Source organism: Schistocerca piceifrons, chromosome X, assembly GCF_021461385.2.
Source record: "Schistocerca piceifrons isolate TAMUIC-IGC-003096 chromosome X, iqSchPice1.1, whole genome shotgun sequence".
Taxonomy (NCBI): domain Eukaryota; kingdom Metazoa; phylum Arthropoda; class Insecta; order Orthoptera; family Acrididae; genus Schistocerca; species Schistocerca piceifrons.
In genome coordinates this window covers 866,979,120-866,999,054 of record NC_060149.1, presented here as the reverse complement: position 1 = coordinate 866,999,054, position 19,935 = coordinate 866,979,120, and the positions used below count along the sequence as shown (strand labels likewise).

Here is a 19,935-nt window from a genome sequence, read left to right as displayed (position 1 = left end):
CTTCCAGAACTCTATCAGTATTTCATTGTGTTAGCTTGCAGTTAAATTTCTGTAATTTTGAATGATAAAAACTGATACTCCAACAAAAAATATTACTTTAGGCGGCTACTGCAGAACATACTGCAGCAGTAAAACATAAACATGAGAATAACACCAAAATAACAATTAAGTTGCAAAGAAAATGCACTATTTGCATCAACAAAATGCAGTGCGCACGCAAATGTCTCCTAACACAAAAATGTGTCAATGACTCTACAATGAAAACTGTGAAATACTCTGTAAAGAGCACCTCACATGTTCGATAATATTGTCCAAGTGTCTGTCTATTGATCGTCTGAGGGCATGTATTGACACATTGTCATTTCCAGAAATATTGATGAGCTTCAGGAACCAGATACACAGCATTAGTGTGCAGTGTTTATTTTTTTCAATTTGCCATTGTGTATATCATACCTAAGATTCAATTTTTTAAGTAGTGTTTTGATGCAAAAGAATTTTAATATGCATATGAAAGGGTAATCATTGTATATGCCACTTTAGGATGGTTGACGGAGGACTCTGTATGACATTGACTCCTTTGTTAATTTGAAAATATAGTGCAGATTGTTATTACACAACAGTTTTGCAAAACACTCCCATTTCAATAAATGCTTCATGTATCTACAATGATTGCTATAAGAGGTCTGTGAAATGCATGTCAATTTCACCAAATTACCACAAAGCATAAAAAAAAGGTTTTATGTTAATTGCCTGAGCAGGTCGTAGCCAGGCAGATACTATGGCTTACAGGTTTCCACAGAATTTTACTAATTTGCTTGTTCCAGCATTGGAATGACCTCAGGGTTACTCGTAACCTCTTGATGTATGCAACTGCCTCTCTCAATAATATATTTTGCTTCTCTCTTTTATCTCCTATCAGTACTAATAACTTGTCATACAATGCAGAACTCTCTGCAAAATAATTTATGAAATCTTTTGGGTCCATGACTCTGATTTCAGTCAGTAAATTAACATGTGACAATTTGCTCCTTTTTTCAACCAATCTCGGACCTATTTTCTCTTCTTAGTTGTTTTCTGTTGCTTGCAAGCTATAGATAATGTACCTGCAGCACACACTTTCTCTTGGCTGTTCGACATCTTAACTTCTAAAATCATGCTGTCAACTTACAATTTTTGTCAATCTTATTGATAGTGTAAGGTCACTTCAGTACAGTGAGGGTTTGAGAATCTTGTATTGTCCAATAAATACTGAATGTGTGCAGGCCCCTTAGCAACAAAATACTTTTGATGAGTGTAACCTACACAGTTTACAAGACTTTGTGCAAACATGATGTTGTTTTGATGTCACATGCTGTATCAAAGATGAAAAAGCTGTCTGTCAATTTTCACAATCATTTAGTCGTAACATGCAAAGCAAACATCATGTTCAAAATTATATTATTGTTATTATAATTATAATAATAATAATTATTATTTATTCAGCAGCCGTATTGGTGTAATACAGTTGACACATGTTGTATCTTTACGTATAGGCACTGTCGGGTCCTATACACGAAAGTTGAGAGTCATTAAAGTTTGCGTATATAGTTACAAATTAATATATAGTTGTAAATTAATACTATTATACAGATTAATAATCATGCATGTTAAAATCACACAGGTTTATAATCATGTTAGTCTATAATCATAAAAGTTTATAATCATACATTCATTTATTCATAACTTTGCTTTGACCAAAAAATTCCTGCATTGAATAAAATGGATTTTCTGTCAATGTTTGTCTAATACATTTTTAAATTTATTTATGCTTTCCATTTGCCTAATGACATTTGGAAGACAGTTATAGAGACCATTCCTATGTATGTAATCCCTTTCTCATATTGGCTGGTTTGATGCTGAGTTAACTGTAGTTTCCAGCAATAACTGGTTTCATATTGGTGTATATGTTTATTTGTTTGGTAGAGGTTACTGTGTTTTTTGTGAGTGTTAGAATTCTGTAAATGTAGATATTACTGCTGCTAAGTTGTTCAGGTGTTTGAATTTTGGTCTACAAGTGGTACGCCACTTTTGCCTTGTCATTATGCAGATGTCTTTTTTCTGTATAATAAAGATGTCATTCATAGTTAATGCACTCCCCAAAAGTTCAATTCCATAGAATATAATGGAATATTTTATCAGGGTTTCCATGTTGACAATTTCACTTACCTTCCTGGTAATAAAACAAATTGAATTGAGCTTATGACATACAATATTGATGTGCTGTGATCATGTCATCTATGCAGAATCCAAAAACTTTGCACTTTTCTCTTGCTCAAGTTTGTTGTCATTAATTTTTAATTCCAACAAATTTTATTCAGTCTTGCTATTTTTAAAACAGATATTTGGTAATAATTTATTATTGCAAAACCATGTGTCAAGATGACAAAGAATGCCTTCAGTGTGTAGAGCAAATTCTTCTAAATTTGCACCCTTTATCACAATATTGGTATCATCAGCATAAAGGATGGTCTTATTTTGGATGCCATTGGGAAGATCATTTACAAAAATCAAGAAGAGTAATGGCCCAAGCATGGTTCTTTGCAGTAGACCGTATATAATTTTCTTTGTATCTGAGTAAAATTTATTTCCTTTTTCATCTAATGTTGTCCCATATCCTGTTCAACTATGCCCTCAAGAAGATTGTACGCAAGACCTTGAAAGAGAACAAAGGGATTGAAATCAAAGGAAAGAGACTGGCATACTTAGCCTATGCAGATGATATCTGTTTACTCTCTAGACCTGAAGAGGAGTTGGAGCAAATGACCAGAGCACTAAACGAGGCTGCCAGCAAATTTGGGCTAAACATAAATGAAGCCAAGGGTGAGTACCTTGTTATGATGCATGGTCAAAGTCAGACTGTTGGTCATCTACAATCACTGCAGGTGGGAGACCAGTCCTACAAGAGAGTGCATGAATTTGAATACCTAGGGGCACTTTTCACTGAGAACACGTCATGTGACGCAGAGATCAATGCCAGAATACTAGCAGGAAAACAATCTTACCACAGCCTAGCACAACTGCTTCGGTCCAGATATCAAAACCCTGATCCAGCCTGTTGTTCTATATGCCTTGAGACATGGAGTATCTGGAGACAGGACTTCCATAAGCTCCTCATTTTTTAGAGAAAAGTTCTTCGGAAGATCTTCGGTCTGCTTTGGAAGATATTTGGTCTGGTTTTGGATGGAGACACAGGGAAATGGAGGATCAGACACAATCAGGAGCTTGAGGAACTACACCAGCAGCCTAGCATAGCGGGAACTGTCAAAGCCAAATGAATGTAGTGGGCCAGCCATGTGGCCCGGATGAAAGATCACAGATATCCTCGGAAGCTCCTAGATTTCACATCTACAGGAAAGAGATCCCCAGGGAGACCCAAGAAGCATTGGAGGGAAGGGCGCCATGAAGATTTAAACCAAGCATCAATATATGTGTGTGGATGATGGATAGCAGCAATGGACAGAATACAATGGAGAAGGAAACTTGTAGCAGCGTGTGGTCCACTGGGTCTGATCACATAGAAGAAGAAGAAGGAGGAGGAGGAGAAGAAGAAGAAGAATCAACCTTGCAATTTTTAGGCTTTCTGGAAACACCGCCTCTGCCATTGACTCATTAAATACTTTGGCCACTGGCTTAGCTATGAAGGCAGAAGACAGTTTCACAAGCATGTTTGATATCCCATAAACATCCTGTACCTTAGTGTTGTTTTTCTGGTTTTTTATAGCTCTAATTAGTTCTTCTGCACTAGCAAGAAAGAAGTAAGTCAAATTACTTTGTTCTGTATGGTCAGACAAATTGATTTTGGCAGATTTTACTGCATAAGTCTCTGATTGAATATTTGTGACAATATAATCAACTGCGGTGACACTGTTTACAGAAACTCTAGTAGGGACTATGATTGTATTGTTCATGTTGAAAGAGGTGAATATTGATTGAAGGTTTCATTTTTGTTTAAAATCCTTAAGGTAATCAATGTTGAAGTCCCCACACAGTACTAATTTCAATTTTGATTTAATAGCCTTGTTTAATACTTTATCTAAACTATTGAGAAATATTATTAATTTGCTGCCAGGTGATCCATAGACATTAATTATTACAGTACAATTTCAATGGCAGAGCACTCAAATTCTTTTTAATAGTACTTAACTTACATAAATATGATCAATTTTTTACCTCACCCAATAGCCCATTTTGCACACAGATGCAGCTACATCCATTTGCATGGGTGGTTCTACTAATATATGAAGCTGCTGTATAGTTTTCTAGATTGAAAAGAGCTATTTCCTGTTCTTTAAGCCAATGTTCTGTTAAGCATAAGATAGATGGGTTGTACCCAGTGCTTAATAATATCACTAAACTTAACAATTTATTTTGTAGTGACTAAATATTTTGATGCGAGATTACTAGTTTTTTGGAAGGATTGATTTTTTCACGCTTGCCCATAAAAAATCATTGCTTCACTTACTCACTTTCCTCCTCCTGGTGGACTCACGGGTTGCAGATGACACAGCAGGTGTGGTTGAGTTTCTGTTGTTGTTGCTTTGTTAGGGGTGGTGGTGGTGGTGGTGGTGGTGGTGGTGGTGGTGCTGGTGCTGGTGGCATTAACTGTAATGATTTTGAAAGTTCCACTGCTGTCTGTAGTTGAGGTGATGAAGAATCTGCAGGATGAATGGCTGCTGTTACTTTTAGTGTTGTTGCTTATGCTGGTTCTGATACTTCTGGCTGCTGCTGCTGCTGCTGCTGCTAATGCTGCTGCTGCTTCTGCTCCTGTTGTAGATTCAGCAGCTGATGATTGTGCTGCTGATGATTTTGCTGTTTTTGTTGGTACAACTGCTGATGGTTCTTCTCTTGTTGTTGGTACAGCTGCTGATGGTTCTGCTGTTATGATTGATTGAGCAGTTGGTTAGTGCTGTTGTTGATATATCCACTGTTGCATCAGATAATTATTTATAAACTTGGTTTGCTATCAGAGGGATTGAAGGCTGCATTACTCACCTTAACTCTTTGATAGCAACAGTTATCTCAGAGCACATTGGTTTTTACTTATATAAATGTTGCGCAGGGACCACCTCTACATATTTTTTCAAATAGTTTGTTAGCTCCTGTAATCTCAGTGTTCACATAAGGATTTTCTATTAGATCGTATCTTCTAGGAATGCTGATGACATGGAATTTCACTTGAGGTTTCTGACAAATGATTCATTTTAAAGCTGTCATCAAACTCTGAGTTTCATTGTGATACATGTTATTTACTCCATCGGTCACAACACAATGACTATCTTTTATCAGGGTTTTATTACACTCCTTTAAAAAAACACGCAGCAGGGCACCTGGTTCAGTTACACTCATTACCTTTAACTCTGAATATTATTCATAAACTTCGCAACTTCCCTCCCATGACAGTCTGTGAAGATATTAGTTTAATTTTCTTCCTTGGCGTGTCCTGTTTACACTTAACATGTCTATTCAGTATTCCTTGTACACACAATTTGACACAGTTCTTTGAGATGTCATGGATTTTAGTAGTGACATCTCACATTACACTGTGACCTTGAGGAGAGAGAAACCAGGGTTATGTGTTTTCTCTACTGCAGGGTATTTTAACCGTGATGTTACATTGCTTATAAATGTGTAAAGTTCTGCTTTCATTTGGACTGTGCTGTGGTTAAGGGAGAGATTAAGGTGTTGACAAGATTTAACTACAAAACTTACTGAAACAGTCGTATTAACTATTTTTCCTAATACGCCTTCATGAAGCCCAAAAGTGAAGCTACTTGAGGCCAGTGAGTGTTGAATCCAGAAACATACATATTCAACAGTGGTTATTAAGGTATCTCAGCAAAATGAGCTTGTTTTCAGGTGTACTTGAATTGAAGACATTTGTTTGGAAACAAACAGAGAGAGAGAGAGAGAGAGAGAGAGAGAGAGAGAGAGAGAGAGAGAGAGAGAGAGGGGGAGAGAGGGTATGGCAGGATCTGATCTGCCTTCATAGCTATACTACAGTTTGTACCTCAATGCTTATTACAACAACAACATGATGAACTAACAGAATTTTGCCCTTTGTACTGCCTCATGAAAACTTATGCCATTATTTAAAATTTTACTGGCACATTTGTTTTTTATAGATAAAGGACAACACCTGCTAAAAAAAACAAGCTTCAAGGTTAGTTTTTCATATTTACTTTAGTTCTTTCATAGATTACAAAATTATGCAATAACAATGGCAAAAAGTGTAATTTTGCTCAAAAAGACGTCTGAGGCGAGTCCTTGAGCACAGTTGGCTTTTCTATGGAAAAGTCACAGTTCTCAATGCAACATGTATTCAGGCAAGTAATCCATGAAATATTTCGTACACAGCAGTGAAATTTATAACTCTGCTTGTCATAAATATTCAGCTGCTCCAATTTTAGGTGTGGTCTTACGATCCTCCCTAACCGCACCCTTGGAAATAAAATTTTAAAAAATTTTATGACCAATATTATATGTTAAAGCTTAATTTTTCTTGCAGCTATACTGTATGTATATTCTGTTAATTTAAATGATTAACTATTGCTAGTTATGTGTTTGCACTACTTAACAGTGATGTTGCTATCGCTGACTACATCATGTGTCCTAAGCACTGAATATTTGCTGTCATTGGCTGGCAAGATCTTTCAGCATGAGCTATGCTTGACTGACAAAAGCGCATCACAGTCTTGATTTCAGTGCTCCACAAGCTACCGTGCTGTATTTGGTGGAATTCATATTTACACTTTCGTAATACGAAATTATGCAGTTGCCACACATTAAAGATCTTCTCAAAAGGTGTTGTTCTTTTGTTGGGTTTCATCCCCTAAAATGCCGGGAAACTCAACTCTGGTGTATATAACTTGTACCATTAATAAGACTGATAAGATTTACAGCTTCGAGGGAAGTATATTGTCTATAAACTGTGTATGTGTCTGGAGGCAGCATAACTCATGATATGCATAGTACCCAGAATGTATTCATCCAGTATTTGAGGATGAGAGCACTTTGTGACTTGCAACAAACTTTACACATAATATCAAGTCTTGCTTAGTGCTTACATGCTCAGTGTTGAATATTTAACTCACTATTATGAAAAGGATAGATTGCCACTCACCATATAGCAGAAATGTTGGGTCACAGACACGCACAACAAAAAGACTGTTAGCTTTTGACCAAAGGAGACAACATAAAAACACACATTCACACAAACACAACTCACACACATGACAGCTATTTCTAACTGCTAAGGCCAAACTGCATTCATGTATTTCATGTTCATTACAATCTTGCACATCATGCCCCAGTCATTTCTGTCACACCCTTTCAAATTGTGAGTACAGAACTGTGAGGAAACATGTGATACAGTACCAAAGTGCAAATGGCGGGTGCACATAATAGAATGTTGCAAGAGCAGATGAAACCTTCAGCCAAAATCCCAGATGTTCTCCACACAAGCACGCACTGCAACTTGACATATCATATCAAAGTGTATGGTGAATATAGCACAAGAAACTGCAATACCATCCATAAAAAATTCAGATAGCGCAAAAACTGAATTGGTATGGGCTGTGCAACAATCTGATCATAAGTGATGAGCCTAATTTTATGTGTCAGGGTTTGTTAACAAGCAAAATTTTAGATACTAGTCACACAAAAAACCTGTAATGCTTCATAAAACACCACTTCACAGTCAGACAGTGGTAGTGTGGTGTCATATGGAATAACAGAGCCTTACTTTTTCTGAAGATGCTGTTTACTGTGAATACAGAATGTTATGTTAGCATGTTTATCATTTTGTAGTGCAAAAGACTGCTGATCTTTGTGCAACTGCAAACACATTCTTCCAACAAGATGAGACCACACGTCATACCTTATGGCATTCCATTAATGTGCTGCAGAACATCTTTCCTGGTCATGTCATCTCCAAGAATGTGAACATCTACTGACCTCCAAGATGTCCTGACTTTCAACATGTGATTTCTTTCTTTTGGGGTCATTTCAAATCTGATATCTTCCGATGTGACCCATTAAATAGCATCCAGCAACTGAAGGATCAAATTTTGGAGGAAGTTAATTGAATTCCAGTGCAGTTCTGCAAGATGTGATGTCTAGCTTTTCTAAAAGACTTGAAACCTGTGTGAAGGAACATAGTGGTTAGCATTATATCTGTTCTCTCCCACAGCCATACTTCTTTACTCATTACATATCCATGAATGATGCCTGCATGATGGTTTGTAGAGACCTTGATGTGTAAGGAAGAAAATAAATCAAATTTACTTACATTTGTACATAGGCTTCTAATTGGCTCCTACACATATACTGGGAACTTATTAGAGATTTTGCTGTCAGAATATCAAACTATCTCCTGAATTTTCGACAGGTACTAAAAGTCTTAATACCCTGTTACATTTCATTTTTGTATGATCCTTTAAGTTTTATGCTGTTCTAATGTTAAAGAGAAGTATTAGTGTTAATTTTCTCAAAGAGATCTGTTGAGATTATATTTTCGGTAGGTTCTGCTCAGTTTCCTTTGTCTGCGTACTTTTGCTTGTCACTGAGAGATGATTTGAAATAATATGACAGTTGTTCATTATCTATTTCCAATTTACTCATTATACTAATATAGTTCCAGGACCACCAGCTGATGTAAAGGCTCTTGTAATGGATTCAAAGAGTGTGTTGATTTCTTGGAAGCCACCACTGCATCCAAATGGAAGAATTAAAAGATATAAGGTTTATTTTCAATCTTTAGATGGTTTTGGTCTGGTGAGTATTCTCCTGAATGTTACAGTATTATTCAAAAACTGTGTGATAGCCAACGTTTTATTTATTTATTTATCTACTTTTTTTTTAAATAAATGCATTTATGCTTCCAGCTAACACAAAGCATGGCAGCTGCTCATATAGTTGCAATCAGAATGAAACAGATATTGTTACAGATATCTTCTACTTGGGTGGTGGCAAACCTAGTGGTTGCTCCACATTCATTACTGATGTAATTAAGAGATTTAGAGGTGAATAACTACCACAGAATAAATATTTGAGATCCTGCATTAAATGGTGTAAGAGACTGATATTATCAAATTAATACATGTTTCTCTTTCTAGTCTCCAAACAGATTTCCCTTGCTATATCTGCACACACCACATATCTCTCCACCAGACCTCTAAAAACCAGCGACAGAGGAGCTCATCACCCAATGTCACACCGGACTGGAACAACTCAACCACAACCGGCGTCATGGCTTTGATTTTCCATCATGTCCCACTATGAGGGACATCCTTCCCAAGATCCTTCTTCCCACTCCTCCTAAAGTGGTGCTCTGTCACCCCCCCCCCCTGACCACCAAAACTAGTCCATCCCTATGCCACTCCCAATCCCAATCCCATATTCCTGTAGTAGACCCAGGTATGAGACATATGCAATTCGCCCACCCATTCCAGTCCAGCCACAGGTTAGTCTATGCCATCAGAGGCCACACCACTTGTCAAAGCAGCCATGTCATGTACCACCTCTGCTGCAGTGATTGCTTAACCTTTTAAATTGGTACGACTACCAACCACCTATCCACCAGGATGAATTTCCTCTTCCAGTCTGTGGCCGAGAGCAAAGTGGGTCCCCCTGTGGCACAATATATGGCATGGCAGAACATAACATGCTCAGCTTCAGTGGCTGCTTCACAACCCAGGCCATCTGTATCCTGCCCTCCACCACCATCTTTTCTGAACTGTACAAATTGGAGTTATTCGCTCCCAAAATCATCCTGAACTCAACCTATGGTAATGCACTGCCCCAAACCCTCCACACAACCGTTTCCACCCTCTCTCTCCTATTACCTCCTCCCAACTCATGTCTCCACCATCATTGTGCACTGCTCTCTGTCACTGCACCCACTAATCTTTTCCTACTTTTTCTGCTCACTTTTTTTCCTTCCCTTTCTCCCCCACAGCTCCCCCTGACACTGCACCATGTACCTCTCTCTCTCTCTCTCTCTCTCTCTCTCTCTCTCTCTCTCTCTCTCTCTCTCTCTCTCCCCCCCCCCCCCCCTCTCTCTCTCTCTCTCTCTCTCTCTCTCTCTCTCTCTCTCTCTCTCTCTCTCTCTTATTTCTTAATTTGTGTGTAGAATGTAAACTGCCAGTATACAGTTTCTTGGCTTCACAAGTAACCTTGTTAATTTTTTATATAGTTTTAAAACGTCATGCAAGACATTTTGTTCTTAGTTCTGGTATATACAATGAACTATTTTTATTTTTATTTATTTATTCATTTTTGCAAGAAATTTGTATTCCTTCTTACTAGGTTTCTGCAGTGCAATGTGGATGTAAACCTGATTGGAAATGCAACACAGCAGTAGTGCAGAGTAAGAAATAAAAGAAATCTTTGTTCAAATCCCCACATAACAAAATATTAGGATACTTTGAGTTGTAGAGTCCAATTTTAAAATGAAATTTATAACAAGGACTGCTTTCTTATTAGACTTTCCTTATCTGGAAGGATACAATTGCACTAAGTATAGTAACTCCATATATGCCCTCCTAACAATATGTCACAGTGATATTCTTGGTCACATGATGCTCCACTACATAAGAAATTTTAAACAGGTATGTGACAAAAGGCATATGAGTAGAGCAAACACCAAGCACAGACTTCCTACATCATCACAGCAGCACATTCTCAGTAACATGTGTTTTCAGACATCCTTTGGCAACTGCTTAAATGAACCTATTTGTAACAGGTCATGGGAAAGTATTGCAAATGGTGGTTTAAGAAGCATTACTTTCGAAGTACATTTGTTATGTGTGAGAATATGTGATGAATTTCTTAAATCACAGTGTGTTTGTTTGACTCTCATTCAGAAGTTAACACTTTGAGGACCAGCTACTTAAAAAATTTCAGCCCAAGAATACCAGACATTTTTGTCATTATTTAAAATTTCTCTGGTACAGTTGCGTTTGATATACCTTAAAGAGAAACACAGGCAAAAAATATTAATATTACAGTGAAACTTGCTCAAAACTGAATCACCTGGGACTAAAATAATTGGACAAGTTTCCGGATTACACAAAATTCACTGGGCTACATAAAATTTCCCAGGATTATGCACAAAAGAACAGTAATTTTTTTTAAATTATACATATACTGTATTTACATACTTTCACTCTAGCACAGCAGATGTTTGTTTACTGTATATTGGACAACAGAACACTGGACTATTACACTAATTGATAAATAACATGGAATTTCTATATTTTTACTTGAACTTTAAATTCATTTGTTATTGTATGTACATGTATATTATTCCCATGTTTATTTACTTTACATTTCACTTTTTTGCCACATATCAAGGAGAGGAACTTGTTTTAATTACCTGTTCAAAGTAGTTTTTCCTGGGCAATTTTTTCCACCATACAATAGTTCCAACAAGTTGGGAGAATTTGTGTGTGCTGCAAATTGCATAACATTGTTTATGCATACAATGGCTTCTTCAGGCGTATTAATTTTTCTAGGGACGTCATTTTCCTCCTCTTCTTCTTCCTTTGTTTCTTCTTCATCATCCTCTGCATTGCAGATTTCTGTTAAAACTGTTGCTGAAGTGCAAGTGGAGTGAGTTGATAGAAACTCATCACTTCAAATGTAATCATCTGTACTACACGGAATGTTTCACATTTTCATTAATTCAGCAATTGCTGCAACATTTTCTTGAACTTCGATGACCACAGAAGCATCATGTTCTTGACCCGCAATCTCACTTCATTGAGGCACTTGGTGACAGTTTCAGGTTTTATTTCCTTTACTGCCAAGCTAATCCAATTTTCTGCCTCGAAGACAGAAACTGACTGTGCAAGAGCAAACACACTTTTGGCTTCTTCAACAGCAAGAAGAATAAGCGACTGTGTTAGTAATTTCCTATAATGACACTTGAATGTGTAAATAACCCCCTAGTCCATGGGTTGTATGAGGCTGGTTGAAACTGGAAGGAACCAAGCCAATTTCACGTTTGATAATGTTACTTTCAGGTGGCAGGTTGCATTGTCTAGGAAAGGGATAACTTGGTGATTTCCTTTCTTCATTTGGGCACTGAAAGAGCCCAGCCATTCTTCCATAAGACCATTCACCAGCCACACCTTTTTATTGCTTCGCCATGTGACTGGAAGCTTACTGGCATCTGTGTTTCTGAAACAACGCAGTTTTGCCACTTTTCCAGTCACCAGTGGCTTCTCCATTTCACCTAACATGTTTCCACACAGCAATACATCGAGTCTTTCCTTGGACATTTTTCTGCTGGTGCACTTTTCACCTCAAATTGCTAGCAACTTTGAAGGCAGCACATGATAAAACAGTCCCATTTCATTGGCATTGATCACATCTTTTGGGTCATAATTCACAATTAGGGTTGGACAGTATTGTCTTCCATTCTGTTGCTACACTTTTCTGCACATCCCCAGCTTCCCCACACACTTCATTCCACACAATGTGGTGCCTAGCTTTGAAACTGTCCAGCCATCCTGTGGATGCCTTAAACTCCATAATTCCAAGCTCTTTAGTGACTTTCAGAGCCTCACTCTGCATCATGGGTCCAGATAAAGGTAAATTTTTTGCCCATGCACTTACAAACCATTCCCACACTATTTCGTTAGTTACCTCATTTCCTGTCTTCTTTCCCCTTTTTTCATCTGCCCATTTCCTTTCATCCATTCATCCTGAAACTTATCCTTGTTTTGTGAAGTCTCAAAAATTTGTGTTTTACCACATTTGAAATGCAACATAATTTTGTGCACAGAGGATTTGTCTTTTTCGATTACATTAATCTTTTTGTTAAGTGTTAACAACACATGCTGTTTGTTCGACATCATGTTACTGCATCTCTTAAAGTGTTACTAGTCAACTAAAACTGACAGAAAATAATGAACTTGCCAGGTAAAACCATTGTTTAATGGAACAATACACATCTCTTTCACTGTGCACATTGCAGCAGAGTGTTGGTAGATGTGCAACAATGTTTCTGTATGTGCTGGCATGTGTCAATAATGAGGAAAACGAGAAAGCTGACAAACAGAGCACTGACGAGCAAACTGTTTTCTTTGATTTACTGTGCCAACACTGAGTGTAACTTATTTGTTGTTGCACAGAGTGGCACAGTTTTAGGTCCACACCAGCAGTGCTGCACTGTGCTGGACCTCTTTTCATGGTTTTGCGTCGCTTTAACAGAGGTATTAAAAGTAACATTCTTGTAGAGTCATAAATAACTACTGAACTGTAATACAGTAGTACTGTATATGCTCTTTCCTGCATTATACATTGAATTATTAAGTATGTTCTAAAATTTGCTTTCTGTTTCTGCATTAGACATGTTCTGCTTTATACAAAAAAATCATCATATAAAAGTGCACTAAATGCATCAGGACTGAAGTACTTGTATGATTTGAGCAGATTTCCAAATTATACATGTGCCAATTTGCGTAAGTTTTACTGTATATGTAAAAGCATAGCTTTTCTCGTGTCTGTACTATGTGTATATTAATTTAAACCATTAACATTTCCTTGTCGCCTGTTCACACTACTTAACACAGATTTTTCTGTTGGCTGACTACATCACATGGCCTGTGCTCTGAATATCTGCTGTCATTGGCTGGCAAGATCATGTGATGTGAACTGTGATTGGCTGATAAACGGACACTGCAACCATGATTTCAGTGCTTCAGAAAATGATGTATTGTGTTTGGTAGAATTCGTATTTATATTTTCGTAACATGAAAATGTGCTGTGCACATGTTGCTGTAAATCAAAGATCTTTCCAAAACACATTCTTTTGTTGCTGGGTTTCATTTCCAAAAGTGCTGGGAAGTTCTATGCTCAGGGTGTATACGCCCCAGGAAAACAAGGAAATCCGGGAAATAATCAGAAATTTTTTGTGATACCAAGAATTTTTCATTATTTTAATTTTCTGTTAAATTTCTGTAATTTTGGCTGGTAAGAACTGATACTCTAAGAAAGAATTTGACTTTAGCCCACTACTGCAGAATAATACTGCAGCAGTGAAACATAAACAAGAAAATAACACGAAAAAAAATTTTAGTTGTAGAGGAAATGCACTATTTTCATCAACAAAAAACAATGCACATACAATTGTGTGCCAACAGAAAAACGTTTCAATTGCTTCAGGATGAAGACTGTGTAATACTTCATAACAGCAAACTGCTTTCGATGAGTGTGATGTCTCAGCTGTTTACATTTCTAAAAGGTAGCAGGAAAATATTGCGAATGGTGGTTTGAGAAGCATTACTTTCAAAGTAAGTTTTCTATTATGCAGGACAGATTATGTTACTTGTGAGAATGTGTGATGAATTTCTTTTAACTCATTCACGTATGATACTTCTTAAAGGGTAACATATGCTAGAAAAGGCAAATCTGCAAGGTTAGTTTTTCACTTTCGTTTTAGTTCTTTCATTGATTGCAAATTATGCAATAGTGATGGCAAAAAGTCTAATTATCCTTCAAAAAAAATTAAACTGCAAGTTGAGTTCTTGAGCAATTTCACAAGTGATCGCCATTTCTATAGAAAAGTCAAAGTGCTCGATGGAACATGTATTCAGCCAGGTAACCCACAAAATGTGTGGCGCACAGGGGTTAAATTTACAATTGTGCTTGTCAGAAATATTCAGCTGCTGCAATTTAAGCTCTGCTCTTAGGATCCTGCCTAACCACACTCTTGGGGAAAAAAGCAAAAAATTTTTGACAACCAGTATTAACAGGCCACTTGGAGCACTACACTACAGTCTTTTCTTCTGTATCATAGCATGGGCATCAAGTTTCTTATATTCAGGTGTTCTGTATTTGGAAACTACCATGCTGAATTTGGTGAATTCATATTTATACTTCTGTATTACCAAAATATGTAGTATACATGTTGCCACACATTAAAGATCTTTCCAAAATGTGTTGTTTTTTAGCTGGGAATGCTGGGAAGTTCTACTCTGGTGTATAAAACCTTTATCATTCAAAGGACTGATAGGTTTTACAGCTCTGAGTAAAAGTACATTGCCACTCAACACAGAAAAAATGTAGTTTCACCTGGGGTACAGTGTATTCCCCCTCCCCCTCCCGTCCCCTCCCTTCGGAAAAAATTGCATTTTCACCCAGAAAAAAAAGTAGTTCAGACTGTGAAAAATTTGGGAATTTTTTTTTTCATGTATACACCCTGACATTGGTTTATAAAACCTTTACCATCCAGGAAAATGTGTGTCTTCACCCAGCAAAAAGGGTATTTTTAACCAAGAAATCTGGAAAAAATCTGGTAATTTTTTTCCTTGACTGTGTATGCACCATGCTAATTCAATTTATTACAGCAAATATTAGGACAAATATTGTATGAATAGTGCAAGGGATAGTTCCAGACAACCATTTTCTTCTATTGTGTATACATTCTAGGAACACAGACACACTACAATGAATATACTGTGTGTTATTTGGCAATCTATAGGCAGGGAAGGACTTCTTCTTCTGTAGTGGTCAATCCGAGGATTGGTTTGGAACAGCTACAATGGCAACTTGTCTCCATTCTGTGCGTCTTTCAGCTTTTCTCTTCATTTCTTTATAGGTGTTACATCCCACATCTTTCACGATTTGATCCATGTACCTCAGTTGTGGTCTTCCTCTTGGTCTTTTTCCCTCGACATATCCCTCTATGATTGTGTTCAGGAGTCCTTTATGTCTTAATAGATGGCCTGTAAATTGCACTCTTCTTTCAAAAATGAAACTCCAGAAGCTTCTCTTCTCACCTGCTCTTTCCAGAACCACTTCGTTTGTGACCTTGTTGATCCATTTTATTTTGAGCATGTGTCTATAGCACCACATTTCAAAAGAATTTAGCTTCTGATCTTCCTCTGTCCCGAGAGTCCATGTTTCACACCCATAGCATGCCACACTCCACACATATGATTTCAAAAATCTTTTCCTGATTTCAAGGCTGATGATCTTAGATGTTAATATGTTTTTCTTCTTGTTAAAAGCAGCCTTTGCTTGAGCTATTCTACTTCTCACTTCTGCCTTGCTCCTTCCATCCCTGGTAATATTACTGCCCAGATAAGTAAGTTTATCAACTTGTTCAAGCAGTTCATTGATTACATGATCTTGGACTTTCACTTGATCTTCTTTGTCGCATGCCATTACTTTTGTTTTTGCTTTATTAATTCTCATATTATATTCTTCACCCATAACTTTATCCATTCTATTCAGTAGGGCTACAAGATCTTCTTCACTTTCAGCCAGGACAGCTATATCATCGGCAAATCTTATCATATCTATTCGTTGGCCATGAATTACTACACCTGTCTGTGAATTTTCCTTTACTTTTTTCAGCGCCTCTTCAATGTATATGTTAAAGATAACAAGGGATAGTGCGCAACCTTGTCAGACACCTTTCTGTATCTGCACCTCTTCTTGTTTTGTCCATCCACAGATAACTGCTGTCTCGTTTTTGTACAGGTTCCATATCATTTTTCTATCTTTACAATGAAAAAAATTTAGTTTACACAAGGACACCTGTGTCCATACCATTTGATTCTGCAGATCATGAATGGAATGCTGGTTCCTGTGGCGAAGCATCAGCACCCAAAAAGTATAGCAGAGGTGCTTCCCAACCCTTTTTGCCATGCAGTAGTCAATATTGCAGGCTCTTATGGCAGAAATTTTATGTTTGTTTGAAGGTCAGAAATGTTATACTGTGTAATCAGAAAGATACGGGCTGATGTTTATTACATTTTTGCACATTATATTTCCAAGCAACAGCACATCTTTAGTAATGACAGTAATAACCCAACATTTATCTTAAGAAGAAAAAATAGATTAAAATATACATGAAAATTCAGCACATATATTGTGCAAAATACAATATTGCACAATATATGTGCTGAATTTTCACATAAATTAACAGTTTTGCCTGTGGTGGACCCACAGAAGTGAACTGTCAATTTGTATTTCCAAAAACATTGTTTCTGTTACTTGTTCAATTTCTTTGGTCTCAATATAAAAGGGTTTCACACAGGCAGGATACTCATTTAGCCCATTTCCTGACACTAGGTATGAGACATGGCTAAGAATACCGTACAGCTATCTCCTCAGGTGCTAGTGATGAGGGGCTGCCAAGATACTGCACAATATCGAGTGCACTACTCAAGAACCCACCATTCCATACTCACATGCTGCTCACTGGAGTCTAGTCAACATCAGCAGCAATACTGCAGAACTATAAGTTGCATTCTTGATATCCCACCATCCTGTTCCTATCAAATTCTAATGTGTGCTATTAGATATTTCTCCTTCCTACAGGGGACAGAAAAGACTTCTCGTGAACAGCTGATGCTAAAATGAGAAGCATGCTGTGTCATCTTTTCTTACATACAGAATGCAGATGCTGCTCCTACTTTCTGTATGTAGCTATGCGAAAATGATAATCATTTGCATACAGAACTATGTACTGCATTGTGTGCTCTTTTGTCATTTGTCACATTCTATCTGTGTGCTGGTCAGATTTCAATAGCTAGCAGTGTAGATTGAATGGCATCAAACGGATAATCACTAAATTGAATAAACTGAGAGTTGTGTTCGAGTGCCCCACACAGTAATCAAAGCAACTTCTTAAATTATATCATGTCACATTTGTCCACAATACTTTGTTAACCATTTGAAAAAAGATGTTTCCCAGATGCTCTAATATGTTACCATGTAAAGGTGTTATACAAAAAGGAGGTCATGCATGTACAAAACTACTATTAATAGCTCTTTTTATCAAGCTTCTCAAGTGAAAACAAAAAGAAAATCAAAAATTTCATTCAAAGCAGGAGCTCATAGTTATATCAACAGGAAACATCTGTTACCAAAAGACAAATTTGAGTCTTTGAACTACTTACCAGGAAGACGGGTAATGTTTAGTTCCTTTTCCACCCTTGCTCTCAATCCCTTGCCCCATGGCTTATAGCCCTGTGTGTGTGAGGGAATCAGGAGTTTAACTGAAAGTGAATGTGATCAATATCTACATATGTACTCTGCAAGCCACCATATTGTGCATGGTGGAGGCTACATTGCACCACTACTAGTCATTTCCTTGTGGATTCTGCTCGCCAATAGAGAAAGGAAATAATGACTGTCTGTGTGTTTCTGTATGAACCCTACTTTTTCATATTTTTATCTTCATGATCCTTATGCAAAATTTGTGTGTGTGGCAGTTGAATCATTCTGTGGTCCACTTAAAATGCCAGTTCTCTACAGTAGTGCTCCTCAAAAAGGATGTCACCTTCCCTCCAGAGATTTCCATAGGACTTCCTGAAGTGCCTCTGTAACACCTGTGTTGTTCAAACCTAATGGTAAAAAATCTATTGGCTTGCCTCTGAATTACTTTGATGTCTTCCTTTAATCTGACATGATGCAGGTCCCAAACACTCAATTAGTACTCAAGAATAGGTCCTGCTAGTGTTCTATATGTCGTGTTCTTTTCAGATAAACCACACCTCACTAGAATTCTCCCAGTAGACTGAAACAGATCATTCACCTTCCTTGCCACAATCCTCACATGGTCATTCCTTTTAATATTGTTTCGCAACATTATGCCCAGATATTTAAACAACTTGACTGTATCAAACAGGACACTACTAATACAGGATATGAACATAATGGAGTTTTTCCTCCTCCTCATCCACATTAACCTACATTTTTATATATTTATAAGTAGCTGCCATTCATCAAACCAGCTAGAAATTTTGCTAATTTATCTTGTATCCTTCTACAGTCACTCAAGTTCAATACCTTCCCCTACTCCACAGCATCAGCAGCAAACATCTGCAGAGTGCTGTCCACCCTGTCCTCCAGATTACTTATGTATATAGAAGAACAATAGTGGTCATATCTCATTTCCCTGGGGCACTCTTGATGATACACTTGTCTCTAATGAAAACTCACCATTGATGATAACATACTGGGTTCTATTACTTAAGAAGTCTTTGAGCCGCACACATATCTGGGAACCTATTCCACATCTTTGTATCTTTGTTAACAGCCTGCAATGGGGCATTGTGTCAAATGCTTTTTGGAAAGCTAGAAATATGGAATCTGCCTGTTGCCCATTCATCCATAGTTTGCAGTATATTGTGGGAGAAAGACAAGCTGAGTTTTGCATGAATGATGGTGTCTAAAACCATGCTGATTTGTGGCCATAGGCTTTTCAGTCTCTAGGAAATTTATTACATTCAAAGTTTGAATGTATTCTAGAATTCTGGAGCAAACTGATGTTAAGGATGTTGGTTTGTAATTTTTTGGGTCTGTTCTTTTACCCTTCTAATGCACAGGAGTCACCTGCACTTTTTTCCAGTCATTTGGGATGTTGCACTGGTGAGAGATTCACAATAAATGAAAGCTAAGTAAAGGACCAGTACCGTAGAGTATTTTTTGTAAAACTAGATTGGGATTCCATCTGGACTTACTTGTTTTCAAGTATTTCACAGTTGTTCCTCTGTGCCATGGATGCTTATTACTATGTTGCCAATATGGAACTGCATGCAACGGTCAAACAGTGGTACCTTTGTACAGTTCTCTTGCGTGAACAATTTCTTGATCACAAATTTTGCTGCCTTCTACTGCCACACCAGACTGGTCAATGAGTTACTGGATGGAAGCCTTAGATCTACTTAGCAATTTTACATAGGTTCATAATTTCTTATGGTTTTCATCCAGATCTTTTGCTAAGGTGTGATAGCAGTAATTGTCTTATATTTCATGCATAGATATTTTCACAGATGCACAAATTGCTACTTACCTTTGCCTGTCATTATTTGTGCATTCTATTTTGAACTATGAGTGCAACGGTCTTTGGTTCCTCAGCATTTTCCAATCAATGTT

General features: G+C 37.3%; 1 protein-coding gene across 1 annotated transcript in view; it reads left to right on the top strand.

Moving 5' to 3' along the window:
• Positions 1-19,935, top strand: part of LOC124722745 (Down syndrome cell adhesion molecule-like protein 1 homolog) — a 65,311-nt gene that overhangs the window by 18,661 nt on the left and 26,715 nt on the right. Inside the window, exon 4 of the mRNA XM_047247886.1 lies at positions 8,672-8,811. Coding sequence (XP_047103842.1) covers positions 8,672-8,811 — 140 coding nt within the window. The remainder of the gene's footprint in view (positions 1-8,671; positions 8,812-19,935) is intronic.